This window comes from Oncorhynchus tshawytscha, linkage group LG18, assembly GCF_018296145.1.
Source record: "Oncorhynchus tshawytscha isolate Ot180627B linkage group LG18, Otsh_v2.0, whole genome shotgun sequence".
Lineage (NCBI taxonomy): Eukaryota > Metazoa > Chordata > Actinopteri > Salmoniformes > Salmonidae > Oncorhynchus > Oncorhynchus tshawytscha.
Window position 1 is genome coordinate 23,322,248 of NC_056446.1, and position 20,013 is coordinate 23,342,260.

The window sequence follows — 20,013 nt, forward strand, 5'->3', positions numbered from 1 at the left end:
TCTATCTCTCCATCTGCCCATCCTTCTCCCTCTGTCTCTCCATCTGCCCATCCTTCTCCCTCTGTTCCACCATCTGCCCATCCTTCTCCCTCTGTCTCTCATCTGCCCATCCTTCTCCCTCTATCTCTCCATCTGCCCATCCTTCTCCCTCTATCTCTCCATCTGCCCATCCTTCTCCCTCTGTCCCTCCATCTGCCCATCCTTCTCCCTCTGTCTCTTTATCTGCCCATCCTTCTCCCTCTGTCTCTCCATCTGCCCATCCTTCTCCCTCTATCTCTCCATCTGCTTCTCCTTCTCCCTCTGTCTCTCCATCTGCCCATCCTTCTCCCTCTATCTCTCTCCATCTGCCCATCCTTCTCCCTCTGTCTCTCCATCTGCCCATCCTTCTCCCTCTGTCTCTCCATCTGCCCATCCTTCTCCCTCTGTCTCTCCATCTGACCATTCTTCTCCCTCTGTCTCTCCATCTGCCCATCCTTCTCCCTCAGTCTTTCCATCTGCCCATCTTTCTCCCTCAGTCTTTCCATCTGCCCATCCTTCTCCCTCTATCTCTCCATCGGCCCATCCTTCTCCCTCTGTCACTCCATCTGCCCATCCTTCTCCCTCAGTCTCTCCATCTGCCCATCCTTCTCCCTCTGTCCCTCCATCTGCCCATCCTTCTCCCTCTGTCTCTTCATCTGCCCATCCTTCTCCCTCTGTCTCTCCATCTGCCCATCATTCTCCCTCAGTCTTTCCATCTGCCCATCCTTCTCCCTCAGTCTTTCCATCTGCCCATCCTTCTCCCTCTATCTCTCCATCTGCCCATCCTTCTCCCTCTGTCGCACCATCTGCCCATCCTTCTCCCTCTGTCTCTCATCTTCCCATCCTTCTCCCTCTGTCTCTCCATCTGCCCATTCCTTCTCCCTCTATCTCTCCATCTGCCCATCCTTCTCCCTCTGTCCCACCATCTGCCCATCTTTCCCTCTGTCTCTCATCTGCCCATCCTTCTCCCTCTATCTCTCCATCTGCCCATCCTTCTCCCTCTGTCTCTCCATCTGCCCATCCTTCTCCCTCTGTCTCCCTTCATCATTACAAACATGATCATATCTACGTATGCTACGTATGTTATATACAGGATGTAAGGAAACCTATAGCTTTGTTGTCACTTTCCCTTCTGTTCATTGTTGTTAGGTATATTATGGCAACCTTGTGATTCTCCCTCTATCTCTCCATCTATCCATCTTTCTATCTCTCCATCTATCCATCCATCTCTCTATCTCTCCATCTATCCATCCATCTCTCTCTCTCTCCTTCAGTCTGAGTCTGCGTGCATCCAGAGAGTGCCAGAATAAGGAGCGTCTGCTGGAGCAGAGGTTCAGAGCAGCCCTCAGGGACTTCCAACAGTGGCTGGTCAACGTTAAGATCAGCACGGCCAAGTGTTTTGACATCCCCCAGAGTGTCACTGAGGCCTCCACTGGCCTACTGAGGATACAGGTGAGATGTTTCATCCTTTACGGACCTTTAATTACTTCTAATATACAGTCAATTACCTTTATCAGAATACATAATTAGCAAAATACAGAATCTCATACTTCCATAGTGAGTGGTCAGGGGGGTGTCCCCCCTCAGTTTGCCCGCTGTAGAGTGTCCTCTGGCAGGCTTGGCTGAGGGGCTGGGTCTGGTGTGGGATGGAGGTGCTGGAGCTGGGCTCAGGGCCAAGGGGCTTGAGTGAAAGCTTCACAGCAGGCCTCTCTCTCTCTCTCTCTCTCTCTCTATCTATCTATCTATCCTAATATATATCCCTCTCTTTATTTCTCTCTTTATTTCTCTCGCTACCCCCTCTCTCTTGATGTCTCTGAAGCTGTCAGGCATGACAGTGTGACAGGCTCTTTAGAGGTCCCTAGGTGCCAGTCAGTGAGTCAGAGAAAGGGCCTTGTCCATCAGGCTATATAACACCACTCCTGTCAGGTAATTAACTCACAGACCTCAACTATCTGCAGGTGAGACAGTAACACAACAAAGATCAAGGAATACACAGTGGAAGACCAGTTCTCCCAGGCTGAGAAAGGGCACATTGCAAGGAATTTGGGAATGTTGGAGGAAAATATTTAGCATTTATGTTTTTCTTGTCCTGGAGTACATGTAAACTTTCTGGATGTGTATTTCCAGAGCTCTGGGTAAGAGGGGATAGTAGAGGATTTATATTTAGAGCTCTGGGTAAGAGGGGATAGTAGAGGATTTATATTTAGAGCTCTGGGTAAGAGGGGATGGTAGAGGATATATTTCTAGAGCTCTGGGTGAGAGGGGATGTAGAGGATATATTTCTAGAGCTCTGGGTGAGAGGGGATGGTAGAGGATATATTTCTAGAGCTCTGGGTGAGAGGGGATGGTAGAGGATATATTTTTAGAGCTCTGGGTAAGAGGGGATGTAGAGGATATATTTCTAGAGCTCTGGGTGAGAGGGGATGGTAGAGGATATATTTCTAGAGCTCTGGGTAAGAGATGGTAGATGGTAGAGGGTGTATTTCTAGAGCTGTGGGTGAGAGGGGATGGTAGAGGATATATTTCTAGAGCTCTGGGTAAGAGATGGTAGATGGTAGAGGGTGTATTTCTAGAGCTGTGGGTGAGAGGGGATGGTAGAGGATATATTTCTAGAGCTCTGGGTAAGAGATGGTAGATGGTAGAGGGTGTATTTCTAGAGCTGTGGGTGAGAGGGGATGGTAGAGGATATATTTCTAGAGCTCTGGGTAAGAGATGGTAGATGGTAGAGGGTGTATTTCTAGAGCTGTGGGTGAGAGGGGATGGTAGAGGGTTTTCTAGAGATGTTGGGTTCTATTTCCAGAGGTCTGTGGGTGAAAGGGGCTGTAAAGGGGATGTTGAAAGGAATATGGGATCAGTCATGTATTATTTATTATTGACTTGGTGGGGAATGTGGAACAATGTTTCCACATGGCTGACCTCTAGGAGGGCCAGTGTGAGGGGGTAGAGGGGGTAGACGCCAACACTGCATTGTGTCATGCTTAATTGGTGCTATACCATTACATTGGCAGGGAGAGAGAAACACAGAGATGAAGTGTGAGTGAGAGGGGAGATATGAGGGAGAGAGAGAGAGAGACAAGCAAAAATAGAAAATTAGAGAGAGTGAGAGGAGAGAAAGCATGTGTGTGCATGTGTGTGTGTGTGTGTGTGCGTGTGTGTGTGCGTGTGTGTGTGTGTGTGTGTGTGTGTGTGTGTGTGTGTGTGTGTGTGTGTGTGTGTGTGTGTGTGGGAGTGTGCTGTGGCTGAAGTGTGTGTGATGTGCTAACTGCACAGATGGTGGAGCGGTCCCTGCTGTGTCGCTGTCACCGGCTCAGCTCTTAGGGAGGAGGTGCTGCTGAGGGGCAGGGGGGCTACTAGCTGAGGAGAACGGCTAACGGGAGGGAGGGGGAGGGGGGAGGGGGTGGGAGGTCGCGTCAAACCCACGCCTTTCAGACTCACTGAGTCCTCTCATCTGTGATCACCTCCCTGGGTCTGACCCCGCCCCCTATTTCTGTTGCCAATAAAAAATGAATAATTAGAACATTTATGTTGACTAGCTAGTAGTTTCTGTGCTCTGCGCATTAACCAGTGTTTTATTACAGTACATTGTTCCACCTAATTAGTGGGTGTATTGATGATGATGCAGTTAGATGATAAGCACCTTCTATCCATTGTAATTATTCATTTTAAATTCTAACTCCCCCTTTTCTCTCCTTCTCTTGCTCTCTTTGTGTCTGTAGGAGTTTCTGAATGACAGGGAGCATGGCCAGGCCAGACTGAGTGCAGTGGGGACCAGTGGAGAGCTGCTCATGGCTGTCGTGCCTAAAGACAGAGAGGAGGGGGTCAAGGCCAAGGTGGCTAACGCCAGAGACGACTGGAAGAGCCTCATGACCAACCTTCAGATGAGAGAGACTGCGCTAAAGGTGAATAGTGTGTGTGTGTGTGTGTGTGTGTGTGTGTGTGTGTGTGTGTGTGTGTGTGCGTGTGTGTGTTATTGACAGATGACTGACTGTATCTATAAATGTGACGTTGTCAGAACCTGCAGTCTCAGATGAGAGACTTTGAGGTCAGCACTGAGCCGCTCCAGGATTGGCTGAACAGCACTGAGGTCATAGTACAGGAGAGCAGCGCTCGACTACATGACCTCCCTGCCAAGAGACAGGAGCTTAGCAAGTTACAGGTACACCCCTACCCCTTCCTGGTTCTGCCAAATTGACCACACAGTTACAGTCCATTTTTGGGGAGTGGGTCACATTGTATTGGAAAGCCATGGGATGTTTAATATGAAACTTGTAATACAATCTTTAGATAGTAGGTACCCTTCTCAGAGGGGCATAATGGGTTGTAGCATGCATGTTAGGGACCCTTACTAAGTGGACAAAATAGTCTTTGTTACTCTATGTAGTACTGCTACCATGACTCCTTACCTCCACGCTCAACATCAAACACCTCTTCCTGCCAGTCCTCAGAACCACCTAGTGCCTCCCTTCCCCTAACTTACAGACGGGTACCAAAACTAATAGCACACAACAATGGTGGCCAGTTACATAAAACCCAATAGAACAGCGTACACCTAGTCTGGTTTATTTCTTTATGGACTCAGTTCAGTTCATTGTGTGTTATTGAACTCTGTCTTTTTTGTTTTCTAAGCTCATGCTTTCTGTCAGTACAGTTTATTTAGTGAAATAACTGACTGGATTCAGTCGGGAGAGAAGATGGATGTAGTTATACCTAAGATACATTATGTCCCTTAAGTAAGTCTGAAATCAATTTAGAGCATACTGGGACCTATAATTACATTTGTCAACCACCGCTGGATGAGATTAGAGCAGCATTTTGACACAATAGTCTGAGGATAAATCCAAAATCTAATTAATTTCCTTTTTATTCTGCGTGGCTAAAAAGCCCTTTTCAGGATACGATAACGGCCCTAGCCACGGCTCGCCCAGACAAAAAAAAAGAGAGACAGTAGGAAAGATGAACCTGACAAAGGAAATAATAAATATCCAGCGAATCTGAACGCTCTGCCCCTTATTGTTGTTGCTATTTCTGTATTTAATCTGTCGCCTGTTGTAGCGCTTTTGTTTCTCGCCTGCCTTTTGTCAATAACATCTCCCCGAAGCTCTACTGTACAATACAATACAATCTGTTTGTCTGATCCCTACGCTACCAATACCCCCTCCCTCTATCATACTTTCCCCTTCTCTCAGCATCCTTCAGCCTTGACTCCTCTCCCCCTGTTATGTTCTGTTGTACAGTGCCTTGCGAAAGTATTCGGCCCCCTTGAACTTTGCGACCTTTTGCCACATTTCAGGCTTCAAACATAAATATATAAAACTGTATTTTTTTGTGAAGAATCAACAACAAGTGGGACACAATCATGAAGTGGAACATTTATTGGATATTTCAAACTTTTTTAACAAATCAAAAACTGAAAAATTGGGCGTGCAAAATTATTCAGCCCCCTTAAGTTAATACTTTGTAGCGCCACCTTTTGCTGCGATTACAGTTGTAAGTCACTTGGGGTATGTCTCTATCAGTTTTGCACATCGAAAGACTGACATTTTTTCCCATTCCTCCTTGCAAAACAGCTCGAGCTCAGTGAGGTTGGATGGAGAGCATTTGTGAACAGCAGTTTTCAGTTCTTTCCACAGATTCTCGATTGGATTCAGGTCTGGACTTTGGCTTGGCCATTCTAACACCTGGATATGTTTATTTTTGAACCATTCCATTGTAGATTTTGCTTTATGTTTTGGATCATTGTCTTGTTGGAAGACAAATCTCCGTCCCAGTCTCAGGTCTTTTGTAGACTCCATCAGGTTTTCTTCCAGAATGGTCCTGTATTTGGCTCCATCCATCTTCCCATCAATTTTAACCATCTTCCCTGTCCCTGCTGAAGAAAAGCATGCCCAAACCATGATGCTGCCACCACCATGTTTGACAGTGGGGATGGTGTGTTCAGGGTGATGAGCTGTGTTGCTTTTACGCCAAACATAACGTTTTGCATTGTTGCCAAAAAGTTCAATTTTGGTTTCATCTGACCAGAGCACCTTCTTCCACATGTTTGGTGTGTCTCCCAGGTGGCTTGTGGCAAACTTTAAACAACACTTTTTATGGATATCTTTAAGAAATGGCTTTCTTCTTGCCACTCTTCCATAAAGGCCAGATTTGTGCAATATACGACTGATTGTTGTCCTATGGACAGAGTCTCCCACCTCAGCTGTATAGATCTCTGCAGTTCATCCAGAGTGATCATGGGCCTCTTGGCTGCATCTCTGATCAGTCTTCTCCTTGTATGAGCTGAAAGTTTAGAGGGACGGCCAGGTCTTGGTAGATTTGCAGTGGTCTGATACTCCTTCCATTTCAATATTATCGCTTGCACAGTGCTCCTTGGGATGTTTAAAGCTTGGGAAATCTTTTTGTATCCAAATCCGGCTTTAAACTTCTTCACAACAGTATCTCGGACCCGCCTGGTGTGTTCCTTGTTCTTCATGATGCTCTCTGCACTTTTAACAGACCTCTGAGACTATCACAGTGCAGGTGCATTTATACGGAGACTTGATTACACACAGGTGGATTGTATTTATCATCATTAGTCATTTAGGTCAACATTGGATCATTCAGAGATCCTCACTAAACTTCTGGAGAGCGTTTGCTGCACTGAAAGTAAAGGGGCTGAATAATTTTGCGCGCCCAATTTTTCAGTTTTTGATTTGTTAAAAAAGTTTGAAATATCCAATAAATGTCGTTCCACTTCATGATTGTGTCCCACTTGTTGTTGATTCTTCACAAAAAAATACAGTTTTATATCTTTATGTTTGAAGCCTGAAATGTGGCAAAAGGTTGCAAAGTTCAAGGGGGCCGAATACTTTCGCAAGGCACTGTACCTGACGAACCATGGGCTTTTTAAAAAAGAACATCAAGAGATGTTGTGGATGCTATTTAAGATGTTGTGGTTTTCCCCTTGTCTTATCCATGTATGTTAATGTTTCTCTGTCTCTGTGATGTGGCATGTGTCCCCCTTCCTACCCCTACCCTGTGGGCCCCTGGTGTACCCCAATCCCTCCATGCCTCCTACCCCAACCTCAACCAACAAATCCTCCCTACTTTTTCCCCCTTCCCTCTACCCCAAACGTCTACCGCCCCAACCCTCAACCACCATACCCTTTCCTTCTACCTCCCCGGACTCCTGTGGTCCTCCGGTCCCCACCCCCCAGCGTGTGTTGGAGGAGCTGTCATGTCGTGAGGCTGAGCTGGGCAAACTGAGGGAGAGGGCCCACCGGCTCTGGGAGGGCCAGGCTGCAGGGAAGGGCTTCGTCCACCGTGTGTCCCAGCTGTCTGCACAGTACCTAGCCCTCAGCAACCTGACCAAGGTAATACTAGACCCCCACCTACCTCCTGTTACCCCTTCTGTCACCCCTCTCTGTTACCCCTGGCTGGGGTAGGTCTGGCAATGGCTTGGAAGTGTTCCCTGTTTTATGCATGCTCTGCTCCAAGTCAAACCTGTTGTTGGGATGTGTGTACTGTATGTCAAAGCATAGTGGTTACTCTGCAGTTTTTTCTATCTGTCTCTTGCTATTTTCATGTATGGTGCTGTGTCATGTATTTGCAAATGACTGAACACAACACGGCAATACATGAATCAAGTGTGAATCTGCTACTTTCAGCAAAAAAAATCACTACTACATTATATGTGTCAGCACATTCCATCAACAACTTATGAGAGCCTGCAAAGCATGATGATGTCTCCCTAGAGCCTACATCCCCGAAGAACTGCTTAAATATACAGAGTACATACATACACACTAGTAATTCGATATTAAACTGATTATGACAGTAAGCCGAGTATGGAAATAGTCATGCAAACATCTTACTCTGCTCATCTTAATTTGCGTAAAGTCAAAATCAAAGTAAGTAAATATGCCAATTGAAACACCTGGTTTTCTGAGCAATATTTAGAATGATTAGGATTTGTAAGCAGCTTAATAGGCATTCCAGTGGTGTATTTGATCTGCTTATGGATTGGACCCTTCATCTCAATTTCCGCCTAAAATGACATAGCTCAGGACCTGAAGCAGGGATATGCATGTTCTTGATACTATTTAAAAGGAAACACTTTAAAGTTTGTGGCGATGTGAAATTAATGTAGGAGAATATAACACATTAGATCTGGTAACATATTAAACAAACAAAAAAACGTTGTATATTTTTTATTTTTGTTGCATCATCTTGGAATTGCTGAACAAGGCCATACATTGACATAGGAAGCTGGGTGTGATTTTGATGTTGTCCACAAGAGGCCAGCAGTGTGTGTGCAAAGTTTCAGACTCATACATTCAAGAATGAGAGATCAACATAATATTTTGTATCAAGTCTCCCAGGTGTCCCTCGAGCCCAAATGTATAAAAGGTACTAACCTTCACACCTCTAGATGGCCGGGCGGGGGTGGGTGTGGAGCCAGAGACAGCAAAGGGGTCAGACAGGAGGATACAGGTCGTACATTTGAATGAGTGGGGAATGGAGGAGTCTCTACCACTATTGAGGATAAAAAATGCATCTGTTAGAACCCAAGTTTACTATTACTTAATCAATACATCAAATACACAACACATATCTATAAACATATATATATTATAGAGTATGGGTAACATAATCACTATAATGAAATATGTGGACCAATAGGCTATAAGACTCAAAAACCATAGCCACAGCATGTCATAGCCAACATAACATACACAGGCTATACTAATACATTGTATTCCTCAGATCTATATATTATAAACTCAGCAAAAAATGAAATGTCCTCTCACTGTCAACTGTGTTTATTTTCAGCAAACTTAACATGTGTAAATGTTTGTATGAACATAACAAGATTCAAGAACTGAGACATAAACTGAACAAGTTCCACAGACATGGAATAATGTGTTCCTGAACAAAGGGGGTTCAAAATCAAAAGTAACAGTCAGTATCTGGTGTGGCCACCAGCTGCATTAAGTACTGCAGTGCATCTCCTCCTAATGGACTGCACCAGATTCTTGCTGTGAGATGTTACCCCACTCTTCCACCAAGGCACCTGCAAGTTCCCGGACAGTTCTGGTGGGAATGGCCCTAGCACTCACCCTCCAATCCAACAGGTCCCAGACGTGTTCAATGGGATTGAGATCCGGGCTCGTCGCTGGCCATGGCAGAACACTGACATTTCTGTCTTGCAGGAAATCACTCACAGAACGAGCAATATGGCTGGTGGCATTGTCATGCTGGAGGGTCATGTCAGGATGAGCCTGCAGGAAGGGTACCACATGAGGGAGGAGGATGTCTTCCCTGTAATGCACAGCGTTGAGATTGCCTGCAATGACAACAAGCTTAGTCTGATGATGCTGTGACACACAGCCCCAGACCATCCACCTCCAAATCGATCCCGCTCCAGAGTACAGGCCTCGGTGTAACGCTCATTCCTTCGACGATAAACGCGAATCCGACCATCGCCCCTGGTGAGACAAAACCGCGACTCGTCAGTGAAGAGCACTTTTTGCCAGTCCTGTCTGGTCCAGAGACGATGGGTTTGTGCCCATAGGCAACGTTATTGCCAGTGTTGTCTGGTGAGGACCTGCCTTACAAATGGCCTACAAGCCCTCAGTCTAGCCTCTCAGCCTATTGCGGACAGTCTGAGCACTGATGGAGGGATTGTGCGTTCCTGGTGTAACTCGGGCAGTTGTTGTTGCCATCCTGTACCTGTCCTGCCGATGTTCGGATGTACCGATCCTGTGCAGGTGTTGTTACACGTGGTCTGCCACTGCGAGGACTATCAGCTGTCTGTCCTGTCTCCGTGTAGCGCTGTCTTAGGCGTCTCACTGTACGGACATTGCAATTTATTGCCCTGGCCACATCTGCAGTCCTCATGCCTCTTTGCAGCATGCCTAATGCACGTTCACGCAGATGAGCAGGGACCATGGACATGTTTCTTTTGGTGTTTTTCAGAGTCAGTAGAAAGGCCTCTTTAGTGTCCTACGTTTTCATAACTGTGACCTTAATTCCCTACTGTCTGTAAGCTGTCAGTGTCTTAACGACCGTTCCACAGGTACATGTTCATTAATTGTTTATGTATCATTGAACAAGCATGGGAAACTGTGTTTAAACCCTTTACAATGAAAATCTGTGAAGTTAATTCTCTTTGAAAGACAGGGTCCTGAAAAGGGACGTTTCTTTTTTTGCTGAGTATATGTATATAAATAAACAGTTGAAGTCGGAAGTTTACATACACAGCCAAATACATTTAAACTCAGTTTCTCACAATTCCTGACATTTAATCAAAGTAAAAATTCCCTGTCTTAGGTCAGTTAGGATCACCTCTTATTTTAAGAATGTGAAATGTCGGAATAATAGTAGAGAGAATGATTTATTTCAGTTTTTATTTCTTTCATCACATTCCCAGTGGGTCAGAAGTTTACATACACTCAATTAGTATTTGGTAGCATTGCCTTTAAATTGTTTAACTTGGGTCAAATGTGTCAAGGTAGCCTTCCTCAAGCTTCCCACAATAAGTTGGGTGAATTTTGACCCGTTCCTCCTGACAGGGCTGGTGTAACTGAGTCAGGTTTGTTGGCCTCCTTGCGCGAACACACTTTTTCAGTTCTGCCCACAAATTTTCTATAGGATTGAGGTCAGGGCTTTGTGATGGCCACTCCAATACCTTGACTTTGTTGTCCTTAAGCCATTTTGCCACAACTTATGCTTGGAGTCATTGTCTATTTGGAAGACCCATTTGTGACCAAGCTTTAACTTCCTGACTGATGTCTTGAGATGTTGCTTCAATATATCCACATAATTTTCTTTCCTCATGATGCCATCTATTTTGTGAAGTGCACCAGTCCCACCTGCAGCAAAGCACCCCCACAACATGATGCTGCCACCCCCGTGTTTCACGGTTGGGATGGTGTTCTTCAGCTTGCAAGCTCCCCCTTTTTCCTCCAAACATAACGATGGTCATTATGGTCAAACAGTTCTATTTTTGTTTCATCAGACCAGAGGACATTTCTCCAAGAAATAGGATCTTTGTCCCCATGTGCAGTTGCAAACCGTAGTCTGGCTTTTTATGGCGGTTTTGGAGCAGTGGCTTCTTCCTTGCTGAGCGGCCTTTCAGGTTATGTCGATATAGGATTCGTTTTACTGTGGATATAGATACTTTTGTACCTGTTTCCTCCAGCATCATCACAGGGACCTTTGCTGTTGTTCTGGGATTAATTTGCACTTTTCGCAGCAAAGTACGTTCATCTCTAGGAGACAGACCGTGTCTCCTTCCTGAGCGGTATGATGGCTGCGTGGTCCCATGGTCTTTATACTTGCGTACGATTGTTTCTACAGATGAACGTGGTACCTTCAGGCATTTGGAAATTGCTCCCAAGGATGAACCAGACTTGGGGAGGCCTACAATTGTTTTTCTGAGGTCTTGGCTGATTTATTTTGATTTTCCCATGATGTCAAGCAAAGAGGCACTGAGTTTGAAGGTAGGCCTCGAAATATATCCACAGGTACACCTCCAATTGACTCAAATGATGTCAATTAGCCTATCAGAAACTTCTAAAGCCATGACATCATTTTCTGGAATTTTCCAAGCTGTTTAAAGGCACAGTACATTTAGTGTATGTTAACTTCTGACCCACTGGAATTGTGATACAGTGAATTATAAGTGAAATAATCTGTCTGTAAACAATTGTTGGAAAAATGACTTCTGTCATGCACAAAGTAGATGTCCTAACCGACTTGCCAAAACTATAGTTTGTTAACAAGAAATTTGTGGAGTAGTTGAAAAACTAGTTTTAATGATGTAAACTTCCGACGTCAACTATATATGTATATACACTGCTCAAAAAATCAAGGGAACACTAAAATAACACATCCTAGATCTGAATGAATTAAATATTCTTATTAAATACTTTTTTATTTACATAGTTGAATGTGCTGACAACAAAATCACACAAAAATGATCAATGGAAATGTATCAACCCATGGCGGTCTGGATTTGGAGTCACACTCAAAATTAAAGTGGAAAACCACACTACAGGCTGATCCAACTTTGATGTAATGTCCTTAAAACAAGTCAAAATGAGGCTCAGTAGTGTGTGGCCTCCACGTGCCTGTATGACCTCCCTACAACGCCTGGGCATGCTCCTGATGAGGTGGCGGATGGTCTCCTGAGGGATCTCCTCCCAGACCTGGACTAAAGCGTCCGCCCACTCCTGGACAGTCTGTGGTGCAACGTGGCATTGGTGGATGGAGCGAGACATGATGTCCCAGATGTGCTCAATTGGATTCAGGTCTGGGGAACGGGCGGGCCAGTCCATAGCATTAATGCCTCCCTCTTGCAGGAACTGCTGACACCCTCCAGCCACATGAGGTCTAGCATTGTCTTGCATTAGGAGGAACTCAGGGCCAACCGCACCAGCATATGGTCTCACAAGGGGTCTGAGGATCACATCTCGGTACCTAATGGCAGTCAGGCTACCTCTGGCGAGCACATGGAGGGCTGTGCGGCCCCCCAAAGAAATGCCACCCCACACCATGACTGACCCACCGCCAAACCGGTCATGCTGGAGGATGTTGCAGGCAGCAGAACATTCTCCACGGCGTCTCCAGACTCTGTCACGTCTGTCACATGTGCTCAGTGTGAACCTGCTTTCATCTGTGAAGAACACAGGGCGCCAGTGGCGAATTTGCCAATCTTGGTGTTCTCTGGCAAATGAAAAACGTCCTGCACGGTGTTGGGCTGTAAGCACAACCCCCACCAGTGGACGTCGGGCCCTCATACCACCCTCATGGAGTCTGTTTCTGACCGTTTGAGCAGACACATGCACATTTGTGGCCTGCTGAAGGTCAATTTGCAGGGCTCTGGCAGTGCTCCTCCTGCTCCTCCTTGCACAAAGGCGGAGGTAGCGGTCCTGCTGCTGGGTTGTTGCCCTCCTACGGCCTCCTCCATGTCTCCTGATGTACTGGCCTGTCTCCTGGTAGCGCCTCCATGCTCTGGACACTACGCTGACAGACACAGCAAACCTTCTTGCCACAGCTCGCATTGATGTGCCATCCTGGATGAGCTGCACTACCTGAGCCACTTGTGTGGGTTGTAGACTCCGTCTCATGCTACCACTAGAGTGAAAGCACCGCCAGCATTCAAAAGTGACCAAAACATCAGCCAGGAAGCATAGGAACTGAGAAGTGGTCTGTGGTCACCACCTGCAGATCCACTCCTTTATTGGGGGTGTCTTGCTAATTGCCTATAATTTCCACCTGTTGTCTATTCCATTTGCACAACAGCATGTGACATTTATTGTCAATCAGTGTTGCTTCCTAAGTGGACAGTTTGATTTCACAGAAGTGTGATTGACTTGGAGTTACATTGTGTTGTTTAGTGTTCCCTTTATTTTTTGAGCAGTGTTTATAGAAATGAATGGCAAATATCTTTAATTAAAATACAACCATTTAAACAACTGGATTAGCATGAGAAGCAAAAACATAGTTGACTTACTGATCTAAAAGTAACGTTACCTTCTCCTTCTAATCTTTCTTGCGCGCAGGACTCCTTGTGTCACTCTCCCGGTCAATTTCTGCAATAATCTCATCCAAATGTGTATACTTGAAGTTCAATTTAGCGTTTATACTCTTAGTAGCCATGTTGTGCTTTTTTAGTTTTGAGAAAACTTTGTAGAAGAAGTCGAGCGCTGCATAACATAATCTCCCCTGCGTCCTGTGGAATTTTAATGGAGAATGAATCGTGTTGCGCTCAGCCATAGGACAATGGCCATTAGTCCTACAAAGGGCCATCACATACTCATATTAAGTCCAACTCATTGGCTATCTAGCTAGCTATGTTTCAGAACAATACAGTAGGTGGTCATTGGACCAAGAGACTGTCAACAAGTGAACACCACCCGTCTTATTGGTGCATAATGATGGCTGTCCATCATGGGCTAATTTACATATTGTGTAGCCAAAACAGAGCCCACCTAGCCTGGCGAGCGTTCAACCTCTTGGCTTCTTGAATGGATACCAAGTTCTTATGGTCGGTCCAGATCACGAAAGGATGAGGTGCCCCCTCCAACCAGTGTCTCCACCCCTCTAGGACCAACTTGACTGCCAAGAGCTCCCAGTTCCGCTGGCGAGAACCGCTTGGACAGGAAGGCACATGGGTGCAGTCTCTGTCCCCCTCATTCTGCTGTGAAAGGACAGGCCCTGCTCCGGTGTCCGAGGCTTCCATCTCTACCATGAAGGGACGATTAAGATCAGGATGAACGAGGATGGGTCCGGAGGTGAAATGTCCCTTGAGCTCCATGAATGCCCTCCAGCTAAAACGGGTCTGGGACTAGTGGGTTAGGGCCGTGAGAGGCGCTGCCACCGCACCAAAGTTGTGTATAAAACACCTGTAAAAATTGGCAAACCCGAGGACCCGCTGGACTTGTTTAAGTGAGGCGGGACGGGGCCAGTCAGTGACCGCCCTAACCTTAACAGGGTCCATTTTAATGCTGGCGGTAGAGATCATGTGGCCCAGGAAAGAGACTTGGGATACATGGAACTCCCACTTCTCAATCTTGATGTGTAGTTGACTCTGCAGGAGGCATCTAAGGACTTTGCGGACGTACAGGAGAGATAAACAACGACGAGAGTATCATTGACAAATGCTTGGAAGACTGCCGGTGAGTTCAATAATCAGAATGGCATGACTAAATACTCATGGTGGCCACTATGGGTGTTAAAGGCAGTCTTCCATTAATCTCCCTCTCTAAGGAGGGAGATTGTAAGCATTGAGAAGATCCAGTGGTGAAGAATTGGGCAGATTGGGCCAGCTCCAAGGCGGCAGACATCGGGGGTAACGATGCATAATCGTGATCCTGTTCAGCCCTCGGTAAACAATGCAGGGACGCAGACCTCCATCCTCTCTCTCCCTGCAACAGCTGGGGATTTTGAGGATCGAATTAAATCTGCCTCCAGCGACTCCCGGATGTAATTGTCCAAGACTGCAGCTTCAGGGATCGAGAGGGAGTAAAGACGGCCCTGGGGAGGGGTGGAGCCGGATTGGAGTTCTATGGTGCAGTCATATGGACGATGAGGAGGGAGGGTGGCGGCTTGCCTCTTACTGAAGGCCTCCCGGAGGTCGAAGTATTCGGGAGGGAGAGCAGAGAAGTCTTGGTTCTTCAATGGATGCAGGGGGACGCGGCAATGCTCTAGGTGGGGCTCTTAGACATTTAGTCTGGCAGTTCTTACCCCAGTCTATTAGGTCCCTGTGGACCAGCAGAGTAGTGGGTTATGTAGTGCTAGCCAGAGGTACACTAGGATAAGGGGGTTCTCGGGAGCTGTGATCAAAAGAAAACTAAGAGTATCTGAGTGATTCACCCCAACTTGCAGTAGAATAGGCTTGGTCTGATATTCCACCTGGCTAGAGTCAATGGGGTGGCCATTGAGGGCTTGAATCTGCAGAGGGATGGGACATTTCATGCAGGGGATTTGTAATTCTATGGCAAAGTCTTGATCAATTAAATTATCTGCAGCCGCGTAGTCCATGAAGGCTTGAATCTGGTGCTGACGGTTGTCCGAGTGGAGGGTTGCAGGTAGTGACAGACATTGACTGGGTAGCCTGGGGTTAACCGCACAGCTCGTCAGGGTCTCCCCTTGTCCTTGCGAGCACCAGCGTTTCCCGTCAGCTCTGGGCATGTAGCACGGAGATAGCCGGGACCTCCGCAGTAGAGGCAGCAGCCTTTGCGCATGCGCCTGTCACACTCCTTTGGTCTCAGATGTGTGCGTCTCAGCTGCATGGGCTCTTCAATGCTGGGTTCGGGGGGCTTGGGGTACTCAGGAAACCAAGATACTGGGGTGGTGTCAAAAAGGTGCTGTCTCACACGTTCCCAAAGGCGGTTGTCGATCCTGATTTCCAGCGTTATCAGGGACTTGAAGTCAGCCACTTGTCTAGCCCCTAGGCGGATGTTAAACAGGTCGCCGTCATTCCGCTTGGGGGCTGGGATCTTGGGTTCCTGGTGCAGATTCCCTGGAGGAACTACAGCGACGCCTGTAGCACTGGGCAATGAGACCTGGGCATTGGCTCCTCCTGGGTTAAGGTTGGACTGTGGTTGGAGGGAGTCGGTAAGTGCCTGGAGGATCTTTGATATTTGGGAGAGTTGTTCTTGCTACCGCCCCAGCAGTGCTCTTTTGTGGGTTACAACATTCTTGATCTGGATGATCTCTGCTGGGTCCATGTTTAGGCAGAAGCCTGCTGTGTCGTGGTGAGGTTGGACCCAGGTGCAGAGAAGAGATCAGATGAGGAATCAGTGGTTAAGGATAACATAATACTTTACGGAGAAACGATAGCCGAAAACTCACTCAGGAAACGTAAGCACACGTTACATAATTCAAGCTTCTGCAAAGGACAACAGAAACCACACCTCTTTTAACAGGGAAATCAATCATGAGTAAATAGGACACGCCTGAGTGTCGTTAATGTCTCTAGGACGGTCTCTGCCGCCCTCTGGTGACAGGTGGAACCATGACAGTGGTAAAACCTTTATTTTGATTGGTGATTTTCTGCTTTTATCAGAAGTTTCAGATGTGTCCATGTAAACATGACTATTAGGGAAATTGTTCTTCTTGCATGTAAACGTTTTAAACAAACTATTCTATTAATCTGACTATCCACAATAATTGTATAATTGTGTGCATATAACCATGCTCACTGAAATACCAGATAGGAAATACTGCTATGCTAGTATTGGGCTGACCTTCGGAAGCAATCTAGCGAGCTAGGCTATTTATAGGTCTTCTCTCAGTAACATAGAAACAGGAGGAAGAAAATCACTTGAGAAAGCCGCTTGTTGCTATAGCGCTGTGGATATGTTCAGCGGGAAAGAAAAGGTTGCCCCTGTATTCTTTTCTTGTCCATAACATAACCATGGCCAGATTTATAAAAACATGTTTTGATTTTATTGGACAGATAGGATGACAGTGGGGAAAGATCCAGTCCTATGTCAAAGGGCAAAGGACCAGATTCGAACCTGTGCCAACTCTGTAGAATGGTATGCAATAGGCTGCGGCATTAACACTAGACCAGCATATTTTCTGCAGAAAATATCATATTTTCCTGAGTGAAAGGAAAACCTTGAAAGGTCTTATTTTATCCTTGGTCTATGCTACCACTTCAAACCGTTTCTATGTACCTCTATACCGTGTACCTTGTTTAAGTAGCTCTGCTTGGTCTCCTCCAGGACAAGGCCTCCAGGATAGAGCGTATCGTAGGGGAGCACCGTCTGTTCTCCCAGGGTCTGACGGAGCTCCAGAACTGGGTGTCTGAGGCTGAGAGGATCCTGAACACCTGCCTCTCCCCCACCGCCGACAAGACTGTACTGGAGGACAGGATGATACAGCTGGAGGTAGGTATGGAAGACTAGAATAATGTAATAGAGAGATCTAGGGACTCTATAGTTTTGCCCAAAGATCGAGAAAAAGTTGCATTTCTCAAAAGGGATTACAAATCGATATCTAACCTATAAATGTGTAGTATCAGGGGTTACCCCCCTCTTGTAAACATTCTGAAGCTCTCAAGTCTAGTGTACAACAACTACTCTTTGTCTGTGTTTGTGTCTGTGGTTGTAACTCTATTTCAAATTGTGGCTGTGGTTGTAACTCTATTTCAAATTGTTTCTGTGGTTGTAACTATATTTCAAAGTATGTCTGTGGTTGTAACGGTATCTAAAACCGTGTCTGTGGTTGTAACTGGATTTAAAACTGTGTGTGTGGTTGTAACTGTATGTAAAACTGTGTCTGTGGTTGTATCTTATCTGTGATTGTGTTTCCCCAGGCCCTGTTGGCGGCCCGTCAGGAGAGGGAGATCCAGCTGAAGATGTTGCTGACACGTGGTGAGGCTGTCCAGAGAAACACCTCTGCTGAGGGGGTCCCCGTGGTCCGAAAACAGATCCAGGACCTTAAGGACTCCTGGGACTCTCTGCTGTCTGCCTCCATCCAGTGTAAAAGGTCAGGAGACATATTCATCGGTTAGCCATTTTGACTTTAATCAATCAATTTAATCTAGGAGGTCAAAAGGGTTAAATGGTAGGAAATAAGACAATGTTATCAGGCAATCATTTGACAAAGAAAAATAGGCATTCATTGTATTAGATAATAATAATAATAATAATATTTGCCATTTATCAGACGATAAGATTAGTATTAGATTATAATACACTCAAGGTTATTTGTGTTGACACTCCAGTGAGTCTATCCCAGCTGATTTGGTCTGTTGACTTTGTAGGAGCAGCTGACTCTATCAGTAGCTACAAATAAAAAAGAATGACATTTTAAAAGTTGGCTGGTCAAAAAGCCACCATTTTTGTAGAACGACCCTAACAGTCAGTAACCCTGAAGAATGAATGTGTGTGTTTCCTGATCCAGTCAGCTGGAGGGGGCCCTGTCCCAGTGGACCAGCTACCAGGAGGACGTGGGCCAGTTTATCATGTGGATGGAGCGCGTGGAGACCACTCTGGGCTGCTCAGACAGACAGTACTCTGAGATGAGAGACAAGACCGCCAACCTGGGAAAGACCAAGGTACAGTACTGGACTCATTGTAATGGATGGGTGTTTTCACATTGGTGGTGGATGGAGGTAATCTACACCTTTACAATATAAAGGGCTTTGACTCCTGAAAATAACTAAAAGCAATCCACCATCATAACCTTCTTATGCTGTATCCACAGCTGGTTAATGTGATACTGTATGTGTTTTAGCTTCTCTATGAGGAGGTCCTGAGCCACAGCAGTCCATTAGAGACCATCGCTACCAAGGGCTCCAACATGGCTGAACAATACACTACCCATCAGGAGGTACACAGCCTACAGGAGAGATACACCGCCATCACAGACAAGGCCAAGGTACCCACAGCCTTCATACTCCTGTCTCCATCATGTCCTGTTTCCCTTCATGTCCTTAAAGGTAGTCTTTCCCAGGACTGGCTAAAGGCTTAATGAAGTAGCTTTATTTTATTTGTAGGTCACAAGATAACTGAAAAGGCCTAAGAGGCCAAAGAGTTTGGGAACCAATACTTGAAATGGTAACCCAGTCATGTGGTATCTCTACATGGTATCTCTACATGGTATCTCCCTGTGTCGTGTTCCAGGCTGCAGTCTACAAGGCTAAGGATCTGGTCCTGGCCCATCAGGAGTACCAGAGGGGGCTGCACATGTTTGAAGACTGGCTGGAGCAGGAGCAGGGAACCCTGGGCTCTCTGTCCCACCCAGAGGGGGATGTGGACACCCTGGAGAACACACTACAGCAGATACAGGTCAGTACAGTGCAGCCTACTATATGCCTGGTTTGGTGTGGGTCAGTGCTCTCCGGCATCCTTGGGACCCTTACCTAACCCTAACCTTAACCCTTACCTTAACCATTTTACATTTCAACTTCAATGGGGTAGGGACGGCCCAAGGATCCCGGATAGTGTGTCAGTTGGTTTTGAATGAGGAGCTATAGCAGAGCTGTAGCACTGACCAGCTGTGTAATGTTGGTTTTAGAATGATCTAAACACATAGTGAAAGCAGAGAGCTTCTGATAGGTTCCGAATAATAATTGATACTGTACATACTGCATCATGTTGAACTTGATATTGGTTACTGTATCATAGAGCTGGGCGATATGGACAAAAATCCATATTGCGATAAATAGTCACATTTTTTGCAATAACGATAAATCATCTACAAATACTTTTTGGGAGGTGCTAGAGTTGGGACACAAAGTTATATTGTGATAAATGTAACGATTTTGCTCGTTAACAATAAATACTATGATAAAATCAAATGTTTTAATGGACAGTTACTTTCCGTTATCGGCAGGGCTCTAGATGATTTCTTTCCAGAGATAGTAGCCGATGAGTCAAAAAGGAGGCTATTTCATATAACATATCCAAAGAATGCATGATTGATATTTTGATGTGCAACCTGTCAAAATAGGATCCAGAATGATCAGATTTCATTGGGTCTCTTCAGCGATAGGCT

At 45.9% G+C, this 20,013-nt stretch overlaps 1 protein-coding gene across 6 annotated transcripts in view; it reads left to right on the plus strand.

The window, feature by feature from the left end:
• The window catches only part of syne1a (spectrin repeat containing, nuclear envelope 1a), a 132,844-nt gene that overhangs the window by 18,759 nt on the left and 94,072 nt on the right, over positions 1–20,013 (plus strand). For all 6 annotated transcript variants that reach the window (XM_042300843.1, XM_042300844.1, XM_042300845.1 and 3 more), the window contains 9 exons: positions 1,293–1,470; positions 3,735–3,917; positions 4,031–4,174; positions 7,212–7,367; positions 17,235–17,399; positions 17,828–18,000; positions 18,418–18,571; positions 18,751–18,894; positions 19,140–19,304. In XM_042300843.1, the coding sequence (XP_042156777.1) occupies positions 1,293–1,470; positions 3,735–3,917; positions 4,031–4,174; positions 7,212–7,367; positions 17,235–17,399; positions 17,828–18,000; positions 18,418–18,571; positions 18,751–18,894; positions 19,140–19,304 (1,462 nt within the window). The remainder of the gene's footprint in view (positions 1–1,292; positions 1,471–3,734; positions 3,918–4,030; positions 4,175–7,211; positions 7,368–17,234; positions 17,400–17,827; positions 18,001–18,417; positions 18,572–18,750; positions 18,895–19,139; positions 19,305–20,013) is intronic.